This window comes from Chiloscyllium plagiosum, unplaced genomic scaffold (genome assembly GCF_037043375.1).
Source record: "Chiloscyllium plagiosum isolate Xiang-an unplaced genomic scaffold, Cpla_swu_hap1 HiC_scaffold_27, whole genome shotgun sequence".
Lineage (NCBI taxonomy): Eukaryota > Metazoa > Chordata > Chondrichthyes > Orectolobiformes > Hemiscylliidae > Chiloscyllium > Chiloscyllium plagiosum.
Genome location: NW_028270165.1, coordinates 67,245,102 through 67,266,177, shown reverse-complemented (window position 1 = coordinate 67,266,177; position 21,076 = coordinate 67,245,102). Strand labels below are relative to the sequence as shown.

The 21,076-nt window shown below is 55.6% G+C and overlaps 1 protein-coding gene across 1 annotated transcript; it reads left to right on the top strand.

Annotated features, from left to right (window-relative positions):
* The first annotated feature begins 13,782 nt into the window (after positions 1-13,782).
* Positions 13,783-19,201, top strand: LOC122547914 (immunoglobulin lambda-1 light chain-like). Its single transcript, XM_087974809.1, has 3 exons — positions 13,783-13,938; positions 15,063-15,416; positions 18,814-19,201. The coding sequence occupies exons 1-3, from the start codon at positions 13,812-13,814 to the stop codon at positions 19,155-19,157; spliced, it is 825 nt and encodes a 274-aa protein (XP_087830935.1). The 5' UTR covers positions 13,783-13,811; the 3' UTR covers positions 19,158-19,201.
* Positions 19,202-21,076: the final 1,875 nt, after the last annotated feature.

The following is a 21,076-nucleotide window of genomic DNA, read 5'->3' as shown; positions in this document are numbered from 1 at the left end:
GATATTTGTATTAATAGCCACAGGTGAGGTGCCAGAAGACTAGAGGTTGGTTAACGTGGTGCCACTGTTTAAGAAGGGTGGTAAGGACAAGCCAGGGAACTATAGACCAGTGAGCCTGACATCGGTGGCACATTGTTGGAGGGAATCCTGAGGGACAGGATGTACATGTATTTGGAAAGGCAAGGACTGATTAGGGATAGTCAGCATTGCTTTGTGCATGTGAAATCATGTCTCACAAACTTGATTGAGTTTTTTTGAAGAAGCAATAAAGAGGATTGATGAGGGCAGAGTAGTAGATGTGATGTGTATGGACTTCAGTAAGGTGTTTGACAAGGTTCCCCGTAGGAGACTGATTAGCAAGGTGAGATCTCAAGGAATACAGAGAGAACTAGCCATTTGGATACAGAACTGGCTCAAAGGTAGAAGACAGAGGGCGGTGGTGGAGGGTTGTTTTTCAGACTGGAGGCCTGCGACCAGTGGAGTGCCACAAGGATCGGTGCTGGGCCCTCTACTTTTTGTCATTTTACATAAATGATTTGGATGTGAACATAAGAGGTGCAGTTAGTAAGTTTGCGGATGACACAGCAAGCTTTCTTGGACTCCTCATGTGGACGCACTGATCACAAAGACCCAGCAACGTCTCCTCTTCCTCAGGCAGCTGAGGAAATTTGGCATGACGGTGAATACCCTCGCCAACTTTTATAGGTGCGCCATCGACACCATTCTGTCCGGATGTATCACTACCTGGTACGGCAACTGTACCATTCAGCATCGGAGACGGTTACAGAGAGGGGTGAACTCGGCCCGGACAATCACAAAGGCCAACCTCCCATCTATAGAATCCATCTACCAGGCCCCGCTATCAAGTAAAGGCCGCCAGCATTCTCAAAGATCCATCCCACCCTGGGAATGCTTTTCTACAACCTCTACCATCGGGGAGTAGCTACAGAAGCCTGAACACACACCAAAGCCGGTTTCCTAACAGTTTCACACCTACTGTTGTTAAAATACTGAATGGACTCGCAGACTCTTAACATCCGCCTGTCCCTGTGTTTTTGTCTTTGCCGCTGTTTACCTATTATTTACTGATCTACGCTCCTTAACTCTGAGATCTGCCTGTATTGCTCACCAGACAAAGCTTTTCACTGTGCCTCGGTACACGTGACCATAAATTCAATCCAACCGACACCAAATGTTCTTCTCCTATTTCAATTCACACTTGTCGGATAAGTTCACGTTGGAAAACGAAAGGCTTGCCAGCTATTTAGCCAGCTTGGAGAGACAGTGGAACCAGACTCTGGAATGCACACTGAACTATATATACACGTGCTTTTCAGCAGCAGTGGTAAAGAACACGATTACCAATTTGACTGCAGTTGGTGTTTGGGGGGTGAACGATGGGTTTCCAAACTCTTACCATTGGGCTGCTGTCTCGTTCCAGTGACAAAACCCGTGGTAATTTAACCTGAAGGCCACCGCGCCTCAGGTGAGCAGAGAGGTGGAGAAGGAGAGTCCCCTCAGTGAGGGAATCTCCCTGTGGTATCACACAGCCTGGCAAACCAACCATCCGGCCAACTAAGCTAAACCGACTCCAGACCTGATGCAGCAGCCTCCCGGTGTGTGCTGGTAATGCCATTGAACGTCAAGGGGGCGATGGTTAGATTCTCTCTCAATGGGAGCCCCCAGGATGGTGATAGTGGGGGGGAGGGGGATTCAGTGATGGTAATGCCATTGAATGTCAAGGGGGTGATGGTTAGATTCTCTCTCAATGGTAACCCACAGGATGGTGATAGTGGGGGGGAGAGGGATTCAGTGATGGTAACACCATTGAACATCAAGGGGGCGATGGTTAGATTCTCTCTCAGCGGTAACCCCCAGGATGGTGATAGTGGGGGGGAGGGGCATTCAGTGATGGTAATGCCATTGAATGTCAAGGGGGCAATGGTTAGATTCTCTCTCAATGGTAACCCCCAGGATGTTGATATGGGGGAGGGGGATTCAGTGATGGTAACGCCATTGACCGTCAAGGGGGCGATGGTTAGATTCTCTCTCAATGGGAACCCCCAGGATGGTGATAGTGGGGGGGAGGGGGATTCAGTGATGGTAACGCCATTGACCGTCAAGGGGGCGATGGTTAGATTCTCTCTCAACGGTAACCCCCAGGATGGTGATAGTGGGGGGGAGGGGGGATTCAGTGATGGTAACGCCATTGACCGTCAAGGGGGCGATGGTTAGATTCTCTCTCAACGGTAACCCCCAGGATGGTGATAGTGGGGGGGAGGGGGATTCAGTGATGGTAACGCCATTGAACGTCAAGGGGGGCGATGGTTAGATTCTCTCTCAATGGTAACCCCCAGGATGGTGATAGTGGGGGGGAGGGGGGATTCAGTGATGGTAACGCCATTGATCGTCAAGGGGGCGATGGTTAGATTCTCTCTCAATGGGAACCCCCAGGATGGTGATAGTGGGGGGAGTTGAGATTCAGTGATGGTAATGCCATTGACTGTCAAGGGGGCGATGGTTAGATTCTCTCTCAGTGGGCACTCCCTGGATTTCCCTGGAACATTTTATTCCTCGACTGGCGAAGGTCTTGTAACTTAATGCCTTTGGACCTAAGTCAGGGCTTTAAGAGGCAACATATAAACTTTTCACTGCATTCATTTTACTATATCTGACAATGAAGGTTTAAATGCAGCAAGAAATGGACAGTGTCCAGCTGATGTTCCCCTGAGAATACAGGAGAGACATTGTGTGTTCCCCCCACCTCCCCCCTCATCGCCCCAGAGGGAGGGGGTAAGATTGGACCAGGTTAAGTATGGCAGCAAATGTGTAATTGGGCTCCGTAGCGCTCTCTGTCTTTGTCTCTCTCTCTGTGTTTGTCTCTCTCTCTCTCTGTCTTTCTCTCTGTGTGTGTCTCTCTCTGTGTCTGTCTCTCTTTCTGTATCTGTCTCGCTTTGTCTGTCTCTGTGTCTGTCTCTCTGTGTCTGTCTCTCTATCTGTGTCTGTCTCTGTCTCTCTCTCTCTGTCTCTCTCTCTCTGTCTCTCTCTCTCTGTCTCTCACTCTCTCTTTCTCTGTCTCTGTCTCTCTCCCTCTCTCTCTCTGCTGTCTCTCTTTTTCTCTCTCTCTCTCCACTGTCTGTCTCTGTCTCTCTCTCTCTCCTTGATCTCTCTCTACCTTGTTCGATTTCTCAGGATGAGGGAGCTGATCTTTGGGAAATTTTGGGAACAGAATGTAGGGTTGACTGAAGTTAAGCACATGAAAAGGACCGTTGAGGTGAATTGAGCGCAGGATCAGAGTCAAATTGCAGCCCGGGGATGGAGGGGGGAGATACAACTGGATATGGGAGGGTGCCGCCTGTGGGATCCGACTGTGCACCCCCGTTTCCGGACAGGGCAGTCATGAAGGGATGTGCCGGCAAAAGGCTTTATATGAATGCAGATTGTTGCTGTTTTAAAACTTGCTCAACGCCAGGTGTACAGTGGGGGAGGGAGAGAAGACACCGATCTTTATCTTAACCTGGAGCGCAGAGGTTAAGAGGAGCGAGGGGAATGCCAGAACCTGATAAAACACTGGTCAGGACCAGCCAGATTCCTCTCACAGAATGCCCACAGTGTGGAAACAGGCCCTTCGGCCCAACAAGTCCACACTGACCCTCTGAAGAGTAATCCAGACCCATTCCCTGAACCGATTACTTGACACTTTACCCCTGACCAAGTGCCTAACCTGCACATCCCTGGGCATTATGGGTAATTTAGCACGGCCAATCCACCCTGACCTGTGCATCCCTGGGCACTATGGGTAATTTAGCATGGCCAATCCACACTAACCTGCACATCCCTGGGCATTATGGGTAATTTAGCATGGCAAATCCACCCTGACCTGTGCATCCCTGGGCACTATGGGTAATTTAGCATGAATCCACCCAAACCTGCACATCCCTGGGCACTACGGGTAATTTAGCACGGCCAATCCACCCTGACCTGTGCATCCCTGGGCACTATGGGTAATTTAGCATGGCCAATCCACCCTTACCTGCATATCCCTAGACACTATAGGTAATTTAGCACGGCCAATCCACCCTAACCTGCACATCCCTGGGCACTATGGGTAATTTAGCACGGCCAATCCACCCTGACCTGCGCATCCCTGGGCACTATGGGTAATTTAGCATGGCCAATCCACCCTGACCTGCGCATCCCTGGACACTATGGGTAATTTAGCACGGCCAACCCACCCTAATCTGCACATTCCTGGGCACCATGGGTAATTTAGCATGGCCAATCCACCCTAACCTGCACCTCCTTGGGCACTATGGGTAATTTAGCATGGCCAATCCACCCTAACCTGCACCTCCTTGGGCACTATGGGTAATTTAGCACACCCTATCCACCCCATACCTGCACATCATTGGACTATGGGAGGAAACCGGAGCACCCGGAGGAAACCCACGCAGACACATGGGGGGGATTGTGTAAACTCCACACAGACAGTCGCCCCGAGGCTGGAATCGAACCCGGGTCCCTTGGCGCTGTGAGACAGCGATGCGATCTAATTGTATGAGAGAGGGCCAGGTATATGGTTAACCCCTCTGGCTCTCCACGGTCTCACAATATTCCCCAAACTCTCTCCTCTCCATTCCCAGGGCTTTTCCCAATGTCCATCTCTTCCCAGAGACTCATACCAGATTAGCTGCCACTCCATTAGATACTTGGAGTCACGCAGCGTGGAAACAGACCCTTCGGCCCACTCAGGCCATGCCGACCGTGCTCCCAAATTAAACCAGTGCCCCCACCTGCCTGTCATACCCCTCCAAACCGTTCCTATCCGTGGACCGATCCAAATCTCTCTTCAACGTCATAACTGTCCCTCCGGCAGCTCATACCACACACGCACCACCCTCTGTGCGAAAAAACTGACCCCCTCATGTCATTTCTAAATCTTTCTCTCTGCACCTTTAGAAAAACATGCCGCCCATGGCTTTGAACTCCACACCCACCACAAACGCCCACCCCCTCCACCCCACGCCAGTCTTTGCTATTCACCTTATCTGTGTCCCTCCTGATTTGACGAACCTCCATAAGGTCACCCCCTCAACTCCAGGGGTAAAACAAAATCCCACCGCCTCTTTGCACTCACGAACCAATCCCCGTGTTAAGAAAACAATTGCCCCTCAACGTCCTGGTAAAATCGCTCTCCTCTCCCCTGAAACATATGCCCCCTCATCTTGAAATTCCCCCCGCCTCCCCCTCCCCCCCTCCCGAGGGAAAATCCCCTCGCCGGTCACCTTCATGATTTTAAACAAAACCTCTCACGCTCCAGTGAAAAGAGCCCCAGCCTATAACCCCCCTTCCACAGTTCACTAACCTCATTAGGGGACGTACAATTTGACTAATTGTTCGAAAATTTGGGGTAGCAGTTCCAAGAAATTTGGATGGTTACGCCTCGTGTCAGAAACCTTTTGCGTTGCGAGTGGTTTCTCTGTCTACGAGATATCCCTACCTTTACCCTCGGGCGTCTGATAATGTGTTCACTCACCCCAATGTGTCTGTCGGTAATCCAACTCTGCCCGTGATGATATGGGGTTTGCTTTTACTGTTTGAGACTGGTTTGTGCACAGATTTTAATCTTTACCTTGAATGCTTCTGCAATTGTTTGCTGTATTTAGGCGAATCTGTAATTACTTCAGAGTCTATCTGATTATTTGAGGGATAACAGACTGATCAAAGGGGGGGATACATAAATTAAATGCGGAGTGAAGTGTTTTCATGTCTTTTGCATTTCCTTAGCTGTCTATTCTGACACGTCGAACCTACAGAGCCAATTTTGGTAGACTTGTCAAGGCTACGTTAATCAAATCTGTCCCCAAAGTCCTTAACTACTGTCAGCCATTTTGTGCTCCTAATGTCACGGGTGGCCGGCAGCCATTTTGTCCTGCTCTGTCATGGGGAGCTCAAAGAGGGGAGATGTGATGGCACTGGGGAGGGTGCAGAGGAGATTTATCAGAATGTTGCCTTCGGTTTGGGAGACATTTACCAGGATGTTGCCCTGGGGCTGGGAGAGATTTACCAGAATGTTGCCCTGGGGGGCTGGGAGAGATTTACCAGGATGTTGCCCTGGGGCTGGGAGAGATTTACCAGGATGTTGCCCTGGGGGGCTGGGAGAGATTTACCAGGATGTTGCCCTGGGGCTGGGAGAGATTTACCAGGATGTTGCCCTGGGGCTGGGAGAGATTTACCAGGATGTTGCCCCAGGGGCTGGGAGAGATTTACCAGGATGTTGCCCTGGGGGGCTGGGAGAGATTTACCAGGATGTTGCCCCAGGGGCTGGGAGAGATTTACCAGGATGTTGCCCTGGGGGGCTGGGAGAGATTTACCAGGATGTTGCCCCAGGGGCTGGGAGAGATTTACCAGGATGTTGCCCTGGGGGGCTGGACCGGTTTAGTTGTGGAGAGAGACTGGAATTATTTTCCTCCCCGTGAAGGAGATTTTAGGCGGAGTAGTGACGAGAGGCGGAGACAGGGTGAAACGTTACCCCCTTGACAGAGGGGGGTCAATGAATGGAGGATTTAAGGTGAGCAGCAAGAGTTTACTCGCATAAAAATCGGATTGGAACAGTTCGGGGGTGTGGTGTGCAGATTCGATGGGCAGGGTGGACTCTCTCTGGATAAGACCGGAAGACATCGGAGCAGAAGTTGGGCCATTCAGCCCATCCGGGTCCGCCATTGAATCGGCGTGGATCAGTTTCTCAATCCCATTCTCCTGTGCTGTCTCCCCATAACCCTCCATCCCCTTGATACTCAAGAACGTCTCTCTCTCAGTCTTCAATATCCTCGGTGACCTGGCCTCCCACAGCCTCCTGCGGCAGTGAATTCCACCGATTCACCGCTCTCTGGCTGGAGAGGTTTCTCCTTACCTCCGTTCTGAAAGGCCTTCCCTTTACTCTAAGGCCGTGCCCTCGGCTCCTAGTCTCTCCAGCCAATGGAAACACCTTCCCAGCGTCCAGTCTGTCCAGGCCGGTCAGTATTCCGTCAATGTCAGTCAGGCCCCTTCCTCATCTTTCTGCACTCCATCCAGAACGGACTCAGAGTCCTCAAACATTCCTCCCTTGCGAAGCTGTTTTATTCAGAGAACATAGAAGGTTCCAGAACAGTCCAGGCCCTGCAGCCCACAACGTTGCACCGACCTGTGAAATTCATCTGATGCCCATCTAACCTGAACCGTTCTGTTATTATCCAGATGTACGTCCAATGCCCATCTAAGCGCCCTTAGCATCGGCGAGTTGCTTGGCCCTCCTACTCTCTGAGTAAAGAAACTACCCCTCATATCTGTCCTAAAGCTCTCAGTTTGAAGCCATGTCCCCTCGTACTAGCCATCACCATCTGAGGAACAAGGCTCTCACTCTCCACTCTATCCAACCCTCGGATTATCGTACAGACCTCGATTAAGTCGCCTCCCGACCTCCCTCACTCCGGCGAAAACAGCCTCAAGTCCCTCAGCCTTTCCCCATCAGACCTTCCCCTCCAGACCAGGCACCATCCTGGGAAATCTCCTCTGAGCCCTTTCCAAAGCTTCCACGTCCTTGCTCGAAGGCGGTGACCGGAACTGCGCACAACGCGGTCAGACGGCACTCCCAGGGGGGATCGGTACATCTTCCCGGGATTGGCACTCCCCCCCGCCAACAGAAAGATCAGAGAGCAGGTGCTGGGGCTGAGGTAAACATGCCAGGCGGTGATTTCCGATGTTATCACGCGGAGGCGTTGCCTGGCGGTTTCACATCCGCCTTTGTGGGTAATTATAGAGCTAGGCCGTGCCGTCAACAGGAAACACCTTGAGGGGCTGGTGAACAAACACAGAGCCCACAGTGCAACGTGGCAACTGAGTTTACGGGGGCGGGGGCGCGGTCGAGGATTGAGCATCTGCTGCTTGACCCGCCGTGCGTCCCCCACTCCCCCCAGCTTCGCCTCCAAGCCCCGAAAGAGACCCTTCAGCCCGATTCGTCTGTGCCGACCACAGTTCCCGAGCTGAACCAGACTCCCACCTGCCCGCTCCTGGCCAACCTCCTCAACCCTTTCCTATTCATGGATTTACCAAGTCTCTTTCAAACGTTATAATGGTAACCCATATCCACCACTCCCTCTGGCAGCTTATTCCCCCCCCACCTCCGTATGAAAATAATATTCCCCCCCACCGTGATCCTTTTAAAATCTTTTAACCTCCCACCTTAAAAATACCCCCCCCCCCACCACCAATTCTTGTCTGCCCCCACCTACTATTCACCCTAATACTCTCCTGTCGTGAATTTATAAACCTCCATCAGGACAACTTTCCAGGCTCCAGTGAAAAAATGTCCCCGCCGCTCTGTATAAACCAACCCCTCAGCTCCCTTTCCCCTCTCCCCTTAAACCTACGCCCCTCTAGTTCTGGACTCCCCCACCCCAGGGGGGGTAAAGACCTGGTCTATTTACCCTCTCCATGCCCCCTCATGATTTTATAAACCTCTATAAGGTCACCCCTCAGCCTCCGACGGTCCAGGGAAAACAGCCCCAGCCTGTTCAGCGTCTCCCTGTAGCCCAAACCCACCAACATCCTGGTAAATCCTTCCTGAACCCTCTCCGGTTTAATAATCTCCTTCCCATAACAGGGGAGACGGGAACGGGACACAGTCTCCCAGACGAGGCCTCACCAATGTCCTGTACAACCCTAACGGGACGTCCCCTAATCCCGGGACTCAAAGGGTCTGAGTGATGAAGGGAAGTGTGGCTCAACGCCTTCTTAACCCCCTCCCCATCTCCCTGTGACACAAACTTCAAAGGATGGTGTCCCCGAGCCCCTAGGTCCCCCTGTTCTCCAACACCTCACCCCCCTCCCAATCTCCCTGTGACACAAACTTCAAAGGATGGTGTCCCTGAGCCCCTAGGTCCCCCTGTTCTCCAACACCTCACCCCCCTCCCCATCTCCCTGTGACACAAACTTCAAAGGATGGTGTCCCTGAGCCCCTAGGTCCCCCTGTTCTCCAACACCTCACCCCCCACCCCGTCTCCCTGTGACACAAACTTCAAAGGATGGTGTCCCTGAGCCCCTAGGTCCCCCTGTTCTCCAACACCTCACCCCCCTCCCCGTCTCCCTGTGACGGTAACTTCAAAGGTTGGTGTCCCTGAGCCCCTAGGTCCCCCTGTTCTCCAACACCTCACCCCCCACCCCGTCTCCCTGTGACACAAACTTCAAAGGATGGTGTCCCTGAGCCCCTAGGTCCCCCTGTTCTCCAACACCTCACCCCCCCTCCCCGTCTCCCTGTGACGGTAACTTCAAAGGATGGTGTCCCTGAGCCCCTAGGCCCCCCTGTTCTCCAATACCTCACCCCCCTCCCCGTCTCCCTGTGACGGTAACTTCAAAGGATGGTGTCCCTGAGCCCCTAGGTCCCTCTGTTCTCCAACACCTCACCCCCCTGTGACACAAAGTTCAAAGGATGGTGTCCCTGAGCCCCTAGGTCCCCCTGTTCTCCAACACCTCACCCCCCTCCCCGTCTCCCTGTGACGGTAACTTCAAAGGATGGTGTCCCTGAGCCCCTAGGTCCCCCCTGTTCTCCTACACCTTCCCAGAGCCCTACTGTGAACTGGATAAGCCCTGCCCGTGTGTGTTTTCCCAAAATGTAAGGTAGTGCTGGGTAAGCTAATGGAGCTAAGGGTAGACAAGTCTCCTGGCCCAGATGGAGTGCATCCCAAGATACTGAAAGAGACAGCGGTAGACACAGCACATACTCTTGTGGTAATTTTCCAAATTTGGCTGGACTCTGGAGCAGTTCCGGCCGTTTGGAAAACAGCAATTGTGTCACCGCTGTTTAAAGGGGGAGGTAGACAAGTGCTGGGGAATGATAGGCCGGTTAGCTTAACCTCGTTGGTGGGGAAGATGCTTGAATGAGTTATCAAGGATGAAACAGCAGGGCATTGAGATAGAAATCGTCTCATTGGGCCGACACAGCGTGGGTTCATGAAGGGCAGGTCATGCTTAACTAATCGACTGGAATTCTGTGAAGACATTACGAGCTAGGTGGATAATGGGGACCCAGTAGATGAGATGTATCTAGATTTCCAAAAGGCATTGGACAAAGTCCCACAGAGATGGCTGCTGGATGAGATGAACATGCGTGGCGTTACGGACAATGCATTAACATGGGTAGAGGACTGGTTAACCAACAGGAAGCAAAGAGTGGGGAGACATTCGTGCTGGCAATCAGTAACTAGTGGTGGCCCTCAGGGATCAGTGCCGGGACTGCAATTAATCACAATTTACAGCGATGATTTGGGAGTTGGTGACCACGCGCTGTGTGTTAAAGTTGCAAATGACACTAAGATGAGTGACAGAGCAAAGTGTGCGGAGGGCTGTGAAACCTTGCAGAGCAACGTCGATACTTTGAGTGAGCGGGCACAGGTCTGACGGGTGGAACACAACGTTAAGCAACGGTGAAGTCATCCATTTTGGTCAGAGTCCCAGTAAAAAGGACTATTACTTGAATGGTTGCAGGGGTTAAGATTAGAGAATAGGTGCAGGAGTAGGCCATTCTGCCCTTCGAGCCTGCACCACCATTCAATATGATCATGGCCGATCATCCTCACTCAGTATCCTGTTCCTGATCGAAAGCAGGGAGGTTATATTGCAGCTGTACAGGGTGTAGGTGAGGCCACACCTGGATTACTGCGTGCACTCTGCTCTCCTTACTTGAGAAACGATGGACTGGTAAAGGAGGGGGGGGGGGCAGAGGAGGTTGATCCCGGACTCGGGGGGGTTGGCTAATGAGGAGAGACTGAGTAGACTGGGATTGTATTCATTGGAATGCAGAAGGTGGGGGGGGGGGGGGGGACACCTTATCGAAACATGTAAAATTCTGAAGGGAATGGATAAGCTGGAGGTGGAGAGGATGTTTCAACTGGTGGGTGACACGAAGACAAGACGGGCATAGCCTCCAGTTTAGGGGGAGCAGATTTAGGAGTGAAACGAGTGGGTTCAAGGGGTTTGTGAATCGAGGGAAGTGACGGAGGCTTCCTCAGTAAACGCTTATAAGGCGAAGGTAGGTATGTTCTTGAACTGTGAAGGAATGGTGAGAGCTGAGTCCATGAAAAGGTCAGCCCTGATCGTATCGAATGGTGAAACAGGCTGGAAGGGAGAGGCGTCCTACTCCTGCTCCTGGGTTCGAATCAGAATTGGAGGACTTCAGACGCTGGAGAGTCACAGAGTCGAAGAACGCGGTTGCTGGAAAAGCGCAGCCGGTCAGGCAGCATCCCCCAGGAGCAGGAGAGTCGACGTTTCGGGCATAAGCCCTTCTTCAGGAATGTTGGTGTGGGGTGAAGGGGGCTGAGAGATAAATAGGAGGGTGGGGATGGAGAGGTTGCTGGGAAGGCGATAGGTAAGTGGGGGGGGGGGACAGGTCAAGAGGGTGATGCCGAGTTGGAGGGTTGGATCTGGGATAAGGTGGGGAGGGGAGGAAGCTGGTGAAATAGGTGTGGATCCCGCGGGGGGGTGGGGGTGGGGGTTGTAAGGTCCCGAGGCGGAAGACGAGGCGTTCTTCCTCCGGGCGTCGGGTGGTGAGGGGGTTTGATGGAGGAGGCCCAGGACTTGCAGGCCCTCGGCAGAGTGGGAGGGGGAAGTTGACGCGTTCGGCCAAGGGGCTGTAGGGGTTGGCGGGCGACCCAGAGATGTCCTCTGAGACGTCCCGCGAGTCGGCGTCCTCGCTCCCCGATAGAGGGGAGACCACATCGAGAGCGACGGACGCGGCCGATGAGGTGTTCGGAGGTGCAGGAAAATCTGCAGGGTGTGGCAGGGTGGGGGAGGTGTGGGCGCAGGTTTTACACCGCCTGAGGCGACGAGGTGCCCAGGCGTGGAGGGTGGGTCGGTGATGGGGCGTGGAGCTGCCGAGGGAGTCAGGGAGAGGAGTGGTCCATGCGGAATGCTGATAGGGGTGGGGAGGGAAATATCGCTCTGATGGCGGGGTCCAACGGTAGATTGGCGGAACTGGTGGCGGACGGTGCGTTGTATCTGGAGACGAGTGCGGTGGAAGGTGAGGACCAGGGTGGGGGCTGAGCCCTTGTCGCGATTGGAGGGCGGAGGTGCGGGACGTGGAGCAGATGCGTTGGAGGGCGTGGGTTGACCACGTGGGAGGGGAAATCGCGGTCCTTGAAACAGGAGGCCATCTGAGATCCCCTCCTGGGACTGAGGAGGTGGGTGTACTCCAGGTAGCCAGTGGGTTTGTGGTGGGGGGTCCATGTTCTCGGTCGGCGGGGGGGGAATGGAAACAGAGAAGTCCACGTTTTGACTCTGATGTTCTTCTGTCATCGAAATTAAACTCTATCTGCCCCCTCCTCAGCCCAACAAGACAATTTTGTCTCCAACTGGCAAGCCCTCCCGGAATCCCACGTGGGCACTGCTGCCTCACAGCGCCAGAGACCCGGGTTCAATTCCCGCCTCGGGCGACTGACTGTGTGGAGTTTGCACGTTCTCCCCGTGTCCGCGTGGGTTTCCTCCGGGTGCTCCGGTTTCCTCCCACAGTCCAAAGATGTGCGGGTCAGGTGAATTGCCCAGGCTAAATTGCCCGTAGTGTTAGGTGAAGGGGTAAACATAGGGGTATGGGTCTGGGTGGGTTGCTCTTCAGAGGGTCGGTGTGGACTTGTTGGGCCGAATGGCCTGTTTCCACACTGGAGGGAATCTAATCGAGTGATCACACATCAGTGGTTACTTATTTATTGACTACCTGTCTTTCAAGACGGAACTTTCCCGAAGAACTCACCGCATCATCCACTGAACCTGAAAAGCCACTCCCAGCAAGGGTACTTGGGGCCTGACTCGCCCAAAAGGGAGATTACCTCTGAGGGGGTGGGGTGGCTACATGGGAACCCCCCAGGATGGTGATATCGGAGGGGGGGAGGGGGATTTAGTGATGGTGACACCATTGAATGTCAAGGGGGCGATGGTTAGATTCTCTCTCAACGGTAACCCCCAGGATGGTGATAGTGGGGGGGAGGGGGATTCAGTGATGGTAACGCCATTGAACGTCAAGGGAGCGATGGTTAGATTCTCTCTCAATGGGAACCCCCAGGATGGTGATAGTGGGGGGGAGGGGGATTCAGTGATGGTAACGCCATTGAACGTCAAGGGGGCGATGGTTAGATTCTCTCTCAATGGGAACCCCCAGGATGGTGATATCGGAGGGGGGGAGGGGGATTCAGTGATGGTGACGCCATTGAATGTCAAGGGGGCGATGGTTAGATTCTCAATGGGAACCCCCAGGATGGTGATAGTGGGGGGGGGTGGGGGATTCAGTGATGGTGACACCATTGAATGTCAAGGGGGCGATGGTCAGATTCTCTCTCAATGGTAACCCCCAGGATGGTGATAGTGGGGGGTAGGGGGGATTCAGTGATGGTAACACCATTGACCGTCAAGGGGGCGATGGTTAGATTATTGGGGATGGTAACATCAAATATCTTGGGCCTGTTCCTTCCTGGGTCTGAATCCTGGAGTCTACCCTCCAGCACACGGACTGTAGCGGGATGGGGGGGGTGGGGGGGGGGGTGCCGGCTCACCCCGCACCCACCCACCACCTTCTCAAGGAGGCGGTGGGGGTAACTAGGGCCGGGAGAGATGCCCCCAGTGAACGAGCACACTGACTCCCCCCCCCCACTCCACCCCGTGCTTCTCAACACGGACCTGCCTCCCCCAACAGCGCGCTCCGCCTGACCTCATGACCCGGTCCGAGGGACGGCCTGACACCAGGAAACGTTTGCATCTCGGCGCCACCTGAGTGGACGGCTTTGAATATTATGCAAAACCGCCGGCTGTATAAAACCAGGAGCGAGGGGGGGAATCGATCGGCAGCACGTTCCCCACCCCAGTCTGCAACAATGGTGGTCCTGCGTACGTTCACCACCCTCCTTTGCCTGCTCGCAGGTTTGTGTAGCTTTGCTTTGTGGGCGTCTGGGGGGGTGGGGGCGGGGTGGGGGGGTGTGGGGTGAAGCTTTGCTCTGGCTCACCCATGGCGTTTGCGTCAACTGGCTGGCCTTCACGGGTGGGAATGGAGGGCTTGACCATGCACGGGGTGGGGGGAGATCCAGAATTGGAGGAGGTGTAGTGGACAGCGAAGAGGGTTACCTCAGATTGCAACAGGATCTGGACCAGATGGGCCAATGGGCTGGGAAGTGGCAGATGGAGTTTAATTCAGATAATTGTGAGGTGCTGCATTTTGGGAAAGCAAATCTGAGCAGGACTTATACACTTAATGGTAAGGTCCTGGGGAGTGTTACTGAACAAAGAGACCTTGGAATGTAGGTTCATAGCTCCTTGAAAGTGGAGTCCCAGGTAGATAGGATAGTGAAGGTGGCGTTTGGTATGCTTTCCTTTATTGGTCAGAGTATTGAGTACAGGAGTTGGGAGGTCATGTTGCGGCTGTACAGGACATTGGTTAGGCCACTGTTGGAATGTTGTCTGCAATTCTGGTCTCCTTCCTATCGGAAAGATGTTGTGAAACTTGAAAGGGTTCAGAAAAGCACCAGGGACCCGGGTTCGATGTCACGCTCGGGGCGACTGCCTGTGTGGGAGTTTGCGGATTCTGCCCCCGTGTCTGCGTGGGTTTCTTCCGGGTGCTCCGGTTTCCTCCCACACACCGAAAATGCGCAGGTCAGGGTGGATTGGCCGTGCTAAATTACCCATAGTGTCCATGGATGTGCAGGTTAGGGAGGATTGGCCATGCTAAATTACCCATAGTGTCCATGGATGTGCAGGTTAGGGTGGATTGGCCGTGCTAAATTACCCATAGTGCCCAGGGATATGAGGGGTGGTTTGGCCGTGCTAAATTACCCATAGTGCCCAGGGATGTGAGGGGTGGTTTGGCCACGGGGAAATGCAGGGTTACGGGGACAAGGGTGCAGGAGCTGGGTCTCGTTAAATTGAAACATTGGACGTTACACTCCTGTCGGGGACTGGGCGCTATATAAATGCGACCTCCAGTCAGCGCGACACCACCCCCACCCCTACCCACCCCCATTCCACTCTGTCCTGACCTGCCTCTCTTCCAGGTGCCAAGTCGAGCCAAGCCCTCGGCGACGCCCCGTCAGTCTCAGTAACCGCGGGAGGCACTGCCGCCCTGAAGTGCCAGGTTAAAGGCCTGAACGTCGCGGACTACGGCGGCTTTTGGTACCATCTGCGGACAGGGCAGGCGCCGCGGTGGGTGCTGGTTCACTGGGCAAACGGTGGCATCGTGCGGGGCACGGGCTACACTGACCGCTTCCAACCGTCCAGGGACGCGGGCACCAGCAGCTACGTCCTGACCATCACGAGCATCGCTGGAGCAGACACTGGCACCTACTACTGTGCCACAGTCAAAGACAACCAGGTCATCTTTGGCAACGGAGTTCACCTATTCATCGCCAGTGAGTGTTCACTTCGCGGCAGATACCGCCGGGCACTCAGATCCTATCCCCCTATCCCACCGGGAGCACCGTGTACAGTACCCCGGTCTCCCTATCCCACCGGGAGCTCGGAGTACAGCTCCCCGGTCTCCCTATCCCACCGCGAGCACCGTGTACAGTTCCCCGGTCTCCCTATCCCACCGGGAGCTCAGTGTACAGTTCCCCAGTCTCCCTATCCCACCGGGAGCTCAGTGTACAGTTCCCCGGTCTCCCTATCCCACCGCGAGCACCGTGTACAGTACCCCGGTCTCCCTATCCCACCGGGAGCACCGTGTACACTTCCCCGGTCTCCCTATCCCACCAGGAGCTCGGTGTACAGTTCTCCGGTCTCCCTTTCCCACCGGGAGCTCCGTGTACAGTTCCCCGGTCTCCCTATCCCACCGGGAGCTCGGTGTACAGTTCCCCGGTCTCCCTATCCCAACGGGAGCTCGGTGTACAGTTCCCCGGTCTCCCTATCCCACCGGGAGCCCGGTGTACAGTTCCCCGGTCTCCCTATCCCACCGGGAGATCCGTGTACAGTTCCCCGGTCTCCCTATCCCACCGGGAGCTCCGTGTACAGTTCCCCAGTCTCCCTATCCCACCGGGAGCTCGGTGTACAGCTCCCCGGTCTCCCTATCCCACCGGGAGCTCGGTGTGCACTTCCCCGGTCTCCCTATCCCACCGGGAGCTCAGTGTACAGTTCCCCGGTCTCCCTATCCCACCGGGAGCTCCGTGTACAGTTCCCCGGTCTCCCTATCCCACCGGGAGCTCGGTGTACAGTTCCCCGGTCTCCCTATCCCACCGGGAGCTCAGTGTACACTTCCCCGGTCTCCCTATCCCACCGGGAGCTCAATGTACAGCTCCCCGGTCTCCCTATCCCACCGGGAGCACCGTGTACAGATCCCCGGTCTCCCTATCCCACCGGGGGCACCCTGTACAGTTCCCCGGTCTCCCTATCCCACCGGGAGCTCCGTGTACAGCTCCCCGGTCTCCCTATCCCACCGGGGGCTCGGTGTACAGCTCCCCGGTCTCCCTATCCCACCGGGAGCTCGGTGTACAGTTCCCCGGTCTCCCTATCCCACCGGGAGCTCGGTGTACAGTTCCCCGGTCTCCCTATCCCACCGGGAGCACCGTGTACAGTTCCCCGGTCTCCCTATCCCACCGGGAGCACCGTGTACAGTTCCCCGGTCTCCCTATCCCACCGGGAGCACCGTGTACAGTTCCCCGGTCTCCCTATCCCACCGGGAGCTCGGTGTACAGTACCCCATTCTCCCTATCCCACCGGAAGCACCGTGTACAGTTCCCCGGTCTCCCTATCCGACCGGGAGCTCAGTGTACAGTTCCCCGGTCTCCCTATCCCACCGGGAGCTCAGTGTACAGTTCTCCGGTCTCCCTATCCCACCGCGAGCTCGGTGTACAGTTCCCCGGTCTCCCTATCCCACCGAGAGCACCGTGTACAGTTCGCCGGACTCCCTATCCCACCGGGAGCTCAGTGTACAGTTCCCTGGTCTCCCTATCCCACCGGGAGCACCGTGTACAGTTCCCCGTCTCCATATCCCACCGGGAGCTCAGTGTACAGCTCCCCGGTCTCCCTATCCCACTGGGAGCTCGGTGTACAGTTCCCCGGTCTCCCTATCCCACCGGGAACACCGTGTACAGTTCCCCGGTCTCCCTATCCCACCGGGAGCTCCGTGTACAGTTCCCCGGTCTCCCTATCCCACCGGGAGCACCGTGTACAGTTCCCCGGTCTCCCTCTCCCACCGGGAGATTAGTGTACAGTTCCCCAGTCTCCCTATCCCACCGGGAGCTCCGTGTACAGTTCCCCGGTCTCCCTCTCCAACCGGGAGCTCCGTGTACAGCTCCCCGGTCTCCCTATCCCACCGGGAGCTCAGTGTACAGTTCCCCGGTCTCCCTATCCCACCAGGAGCTCAGTGTACAGTTCCCCGGTCTCCCTATCCCACCGGGAGCACCGTGTACAGTTCCCCGGTCTCCCTATCCCACCGGGAGCTCGGTGTACAGTTCCCCGGTCTCCCTATCCCACCGGGAGCACCGTGTACAGTTCCCCGGTCTCCCTATCCCACCGGGAGCACCGTGTACAGTTCCCCGGTCTCCCTATCCCACCGGGAGCTCAGTGTACAGCTCCCCGGTCTCCCTATCCCACCGGGAGCACCGTGTACAGTTCCCCGGTCTCCCTATCCCACCGGGAGCTCAGTGTACAGTTCCCCGGTCTCCCTTTCTCACCGGGAGCTCAGTGTACAGTTCCCCGGTCTCCCTATCCCACCGGGAGCTCAGTGTACAGTTCCCTGGTTTCCCTATCCCACCGGGAGCACCGTGTACAGTTCCCCGGTCTCCCTATCCCACCGGGAGCTCAGTGTACAGCTCCCCGGTCTCCCTATCCCACCGGGAGCTGCACGTACAGTTCCCCGGTCTCCCTATCCCACCGGATGCACCGTGTACAGTTCCCCGGTCTCCCTATCCCACCGGGATCACCGTGTACAGTTCCCCGGTCTCCCCATCCCACCGGGAGCACCGTGTACAGTTCCCCGGTCTCCCTATCCCAGCGGGAGCTCGGTGTACAGTTCCCCGGTCTCCCTATCCCACCGGATGCTCCGTGTACGGCTCCCCGGTCTCCCTATCCCACCGGGAGCTCTGTGTACTGTTCCCCGGTCTCCCTATCCCACCGGGAGCTCAGTGTACAGTTCCCCGTTCTCCCTATCCCACCGGGAGCACCGTGTGCAGTTCCCCGGTATCCGTATCCCACCGGGAGCACCGTGTACAGTTCCCCGGTCGCCCTATCCCACCGGGAGCTCAGTGTACAGTTCCCCGGTCTCCCTATCCCACCGGGAGCTCGTTGTACAGTTCCCCAGTCTCCCTATCCCACCGTGAGCACCGTGTACATTTCCCCGGTCCCCCTATCCCACCGGGAGCACCGTGTACAGTTCCCCGGTCCCCCTATCCCACCGGGAGCTCAGTGTACAGTTCCCCGGTCCCCCTTTCCCACCGGGAGCACCGTGTACAGTTGCCCGGTCTCCCTATCCCACCGGGAGCACCGTGTACAGTTGCCCGGTCCCCCTATCCCACCGGGAGCTCAGTGTACAGTTCCCCGGTCTCCCTATCCCACCGGGAGCTCAGTGTACAGTTGCCCGGTCCCCCTATCCCACCGGGAGCTCAGTGTACAGTTGCCCGGTCCCCCTATCCCACCGGGAGCTCAGTGTACAGTTGCCCGGTCCCCCTATCCCACCGGGAGCTCAGTGTACAGTTGCCCGGTCCCCCTTTCCCACCGGGAGCACCGTGTACAGTTGCCCAGTCTGTGTATCTCCCTTGATGTGCCCGGCTGACATCTCTCTCTCTCTCTCTCTCTCCGTAACCTCCCTGGCAGCTCGCCAGCCGTCTGCGCCCACCGTGCACCTGTACCAGCCACCCCCCGAGCAGCTCGCCTTCCCAGGCCACGACGTGACCCTGACATGCCTGGCCAGCGGCTTTTACCCAGGGTACATCCGTGCCCGCTGGACGATGGACGGCAAGGAGGCCGAGCGCCGGCTGGTGACGGAGGCGGTGCCCGCGCCGGGGGGCACCGACGGCAGCTACAGCTGGAGCGGCTACCTGACCCTGACCGCCGACGAGTGGCACGCACACTCTCGCTTCTCTTGCGAGCTCCACCACGAGTCGAGTGCGGAGCCGGTGGTGGGCACCCTCGACAGGGGCTCCTGCCCGCTCTCCTAACTCTGTCTGCGCCAATGGATACAATAAACGCAACCCCTCTGGTCTGACACGACTCTTTCGTTCTTTGACGCGTCGGTTGGCGGCCTGTGGCCGCGTGCCTCGGCGGGGTGGGTGGGGGAAGAGGATGAGAACTCCGGGCGCGCGTAGGCTGAGCTTTTCCGTGGGCCCTGCTCCGAGGGGCGGTTGGGAGGCCGCGGGGCCCGGAGTCACGTGGAGGCCGGGAGTGAGGCCTACTTTCCACTGCGCCAGCCTCCCCCCTGCGCAGGGTGCCGAGTGTGGCTCGGTGGGGGGTGGGGGGTTGAGGGGGGGAGTCTGCCCGTGTATCCAAGGGAGGATGGTTCTGGTTACGGAAGGAGGGAAGGGGAGATTGGACGGAGAGAGAGAGAGGGAGCAGATCGGGTTAGGACGGTATTCTTAACAACTCTGAGCGGGAGTAGGCCGTCTCTCCTTTCTAGCCCGCTCCACCATGCAAAACGATCAGGGCTAATCTTTCTCTGGCCTTAGCTACACTCACCCGCCCTCTCACCGTAACCCTTAATCCCTTTACTGTTCTAAACAAAAATCTATCTGAGCTTTAAAAAACATTAACTGAGAAAGCCTCAACCACTTCCCTGAGCAGGGAATTATATTGACGATCCTTCCCAATTCAGTCCTAATCTTGAGGCTATGCCCTCCCGTCCTAGTTTCACCTGCCTGTGGAAACATCCCCTCTACCTCTGTCTTGTCCGGTGCCTTCACCATTTTATAGGTTTCTATAAGATTCCCCCCCCTTATTCTTCTGAATTCGGATGAAGATATAATCCCTGTCCACTCAGCCTCTCCTCATAAGACCACTCCCTCAACTCGGATGGCTTGAAATAATGTTTTCAGCTCCGTCACGCGTGGCAGTGCATTCAGAAACACCTCATTTGGCATCGCCAGGCAAAGCCACGCCCTTTGAGGAGGTGACGAGACAGGTTGACGAAGGTCGAGCAGTGGATGTGGTGTATGTGGATTTCAGCCACGCATTTGATCAGGTTCCCCACGGTAGGCTCATTCGTAAAGTCAGGAGGTACGGGATACAGGGAGATTTGGCTATCTGGACTCAGAATTGGTTGGCTGACAGAAGGCAGAAAGTGGTTGCAGATGGAAAGTACTCTACCTGGAGGTCAGTGTTAAGTGGGAGGAAGGAGAGAGGAGCTGAATATTATTTAAACGGGGAAAGACTGGGGAACGACACGGGAACAGAATATAACGTGGGGAAATGTGAGGGTCTGCAGGAAGGAGAGAGGAGCTGAATATTATTTAAACAGGGAAAGACTGGGGAACGCCGCGGGACAGAATATAACGTGGGGAAATGTGAGGGTCTGCAGGAAGGAGAGAGGAGCTGAATATTGTTTAAACGGGGAAAGACTGGGGAATGCCAGGGGAACAGAATATAACGTGGGGAAATGTGAGGGTCTGCAGGAAGGAGAGAGGAGCTGAATATTATTTAAACGGGGAAAGACTGGGGAACGCCGCGGGACAGAATATAACGTGGGGAAATGAGAGGGTCTGCAGGAAGGAGAGAGGAGCTGAATATTATTTAAACGGGGAAAGACTGGGGAACGCCGCGGAACAGAATATAACGTGGGGAAATGTGAGGGTCTGCAGGAAGGAGAGAGGAGCTGAATATTGTTTAAACGGGGAAAGACTGGGGAATGCCAGGGGAACAGAATATAACGTGGGGAAATGTGAGGGTCTGCAGGAAGGAGAGAGGAGCTGAATATTATTTAAACGGGGAAAGACTGGGGAACGCCGCGGGACAGAATATAACGTGGGGAAATGAGAGGGTCTGCAGGAAGGAGAGAGGAGCTGAATATTGTTTAAACGGGGAAAGACTGGGGAACGCCGCAGGACAGAATATAACATGGGGAAATGTGAGGGTCTGCAGGAAGGAG

Coding starts and splice junctions, on each gene's coding strand:
- LOC122547914 (XM_087974809.1), top strand. CDS start 13,812: ATGCAAAACCGCCGGCTGTATAAAACCAGGAGCGAGGGGGGGAATCGA. Junction 13,939..15,062: donor CCTCCTTTGCCTGCTCGCAG/GTTTGTGTAGCT, acceptor CCTCTCTTCCAG/GTGCCAAGTCGAGCCAAGCC. Junction 15,417..18,813: donor AGTTCACCTATTCATCGCCA/GTGAGTGTTCAC, acceptor CCTCCCTGGCAG/CTCGCCAGCCGTCTGCGCCC.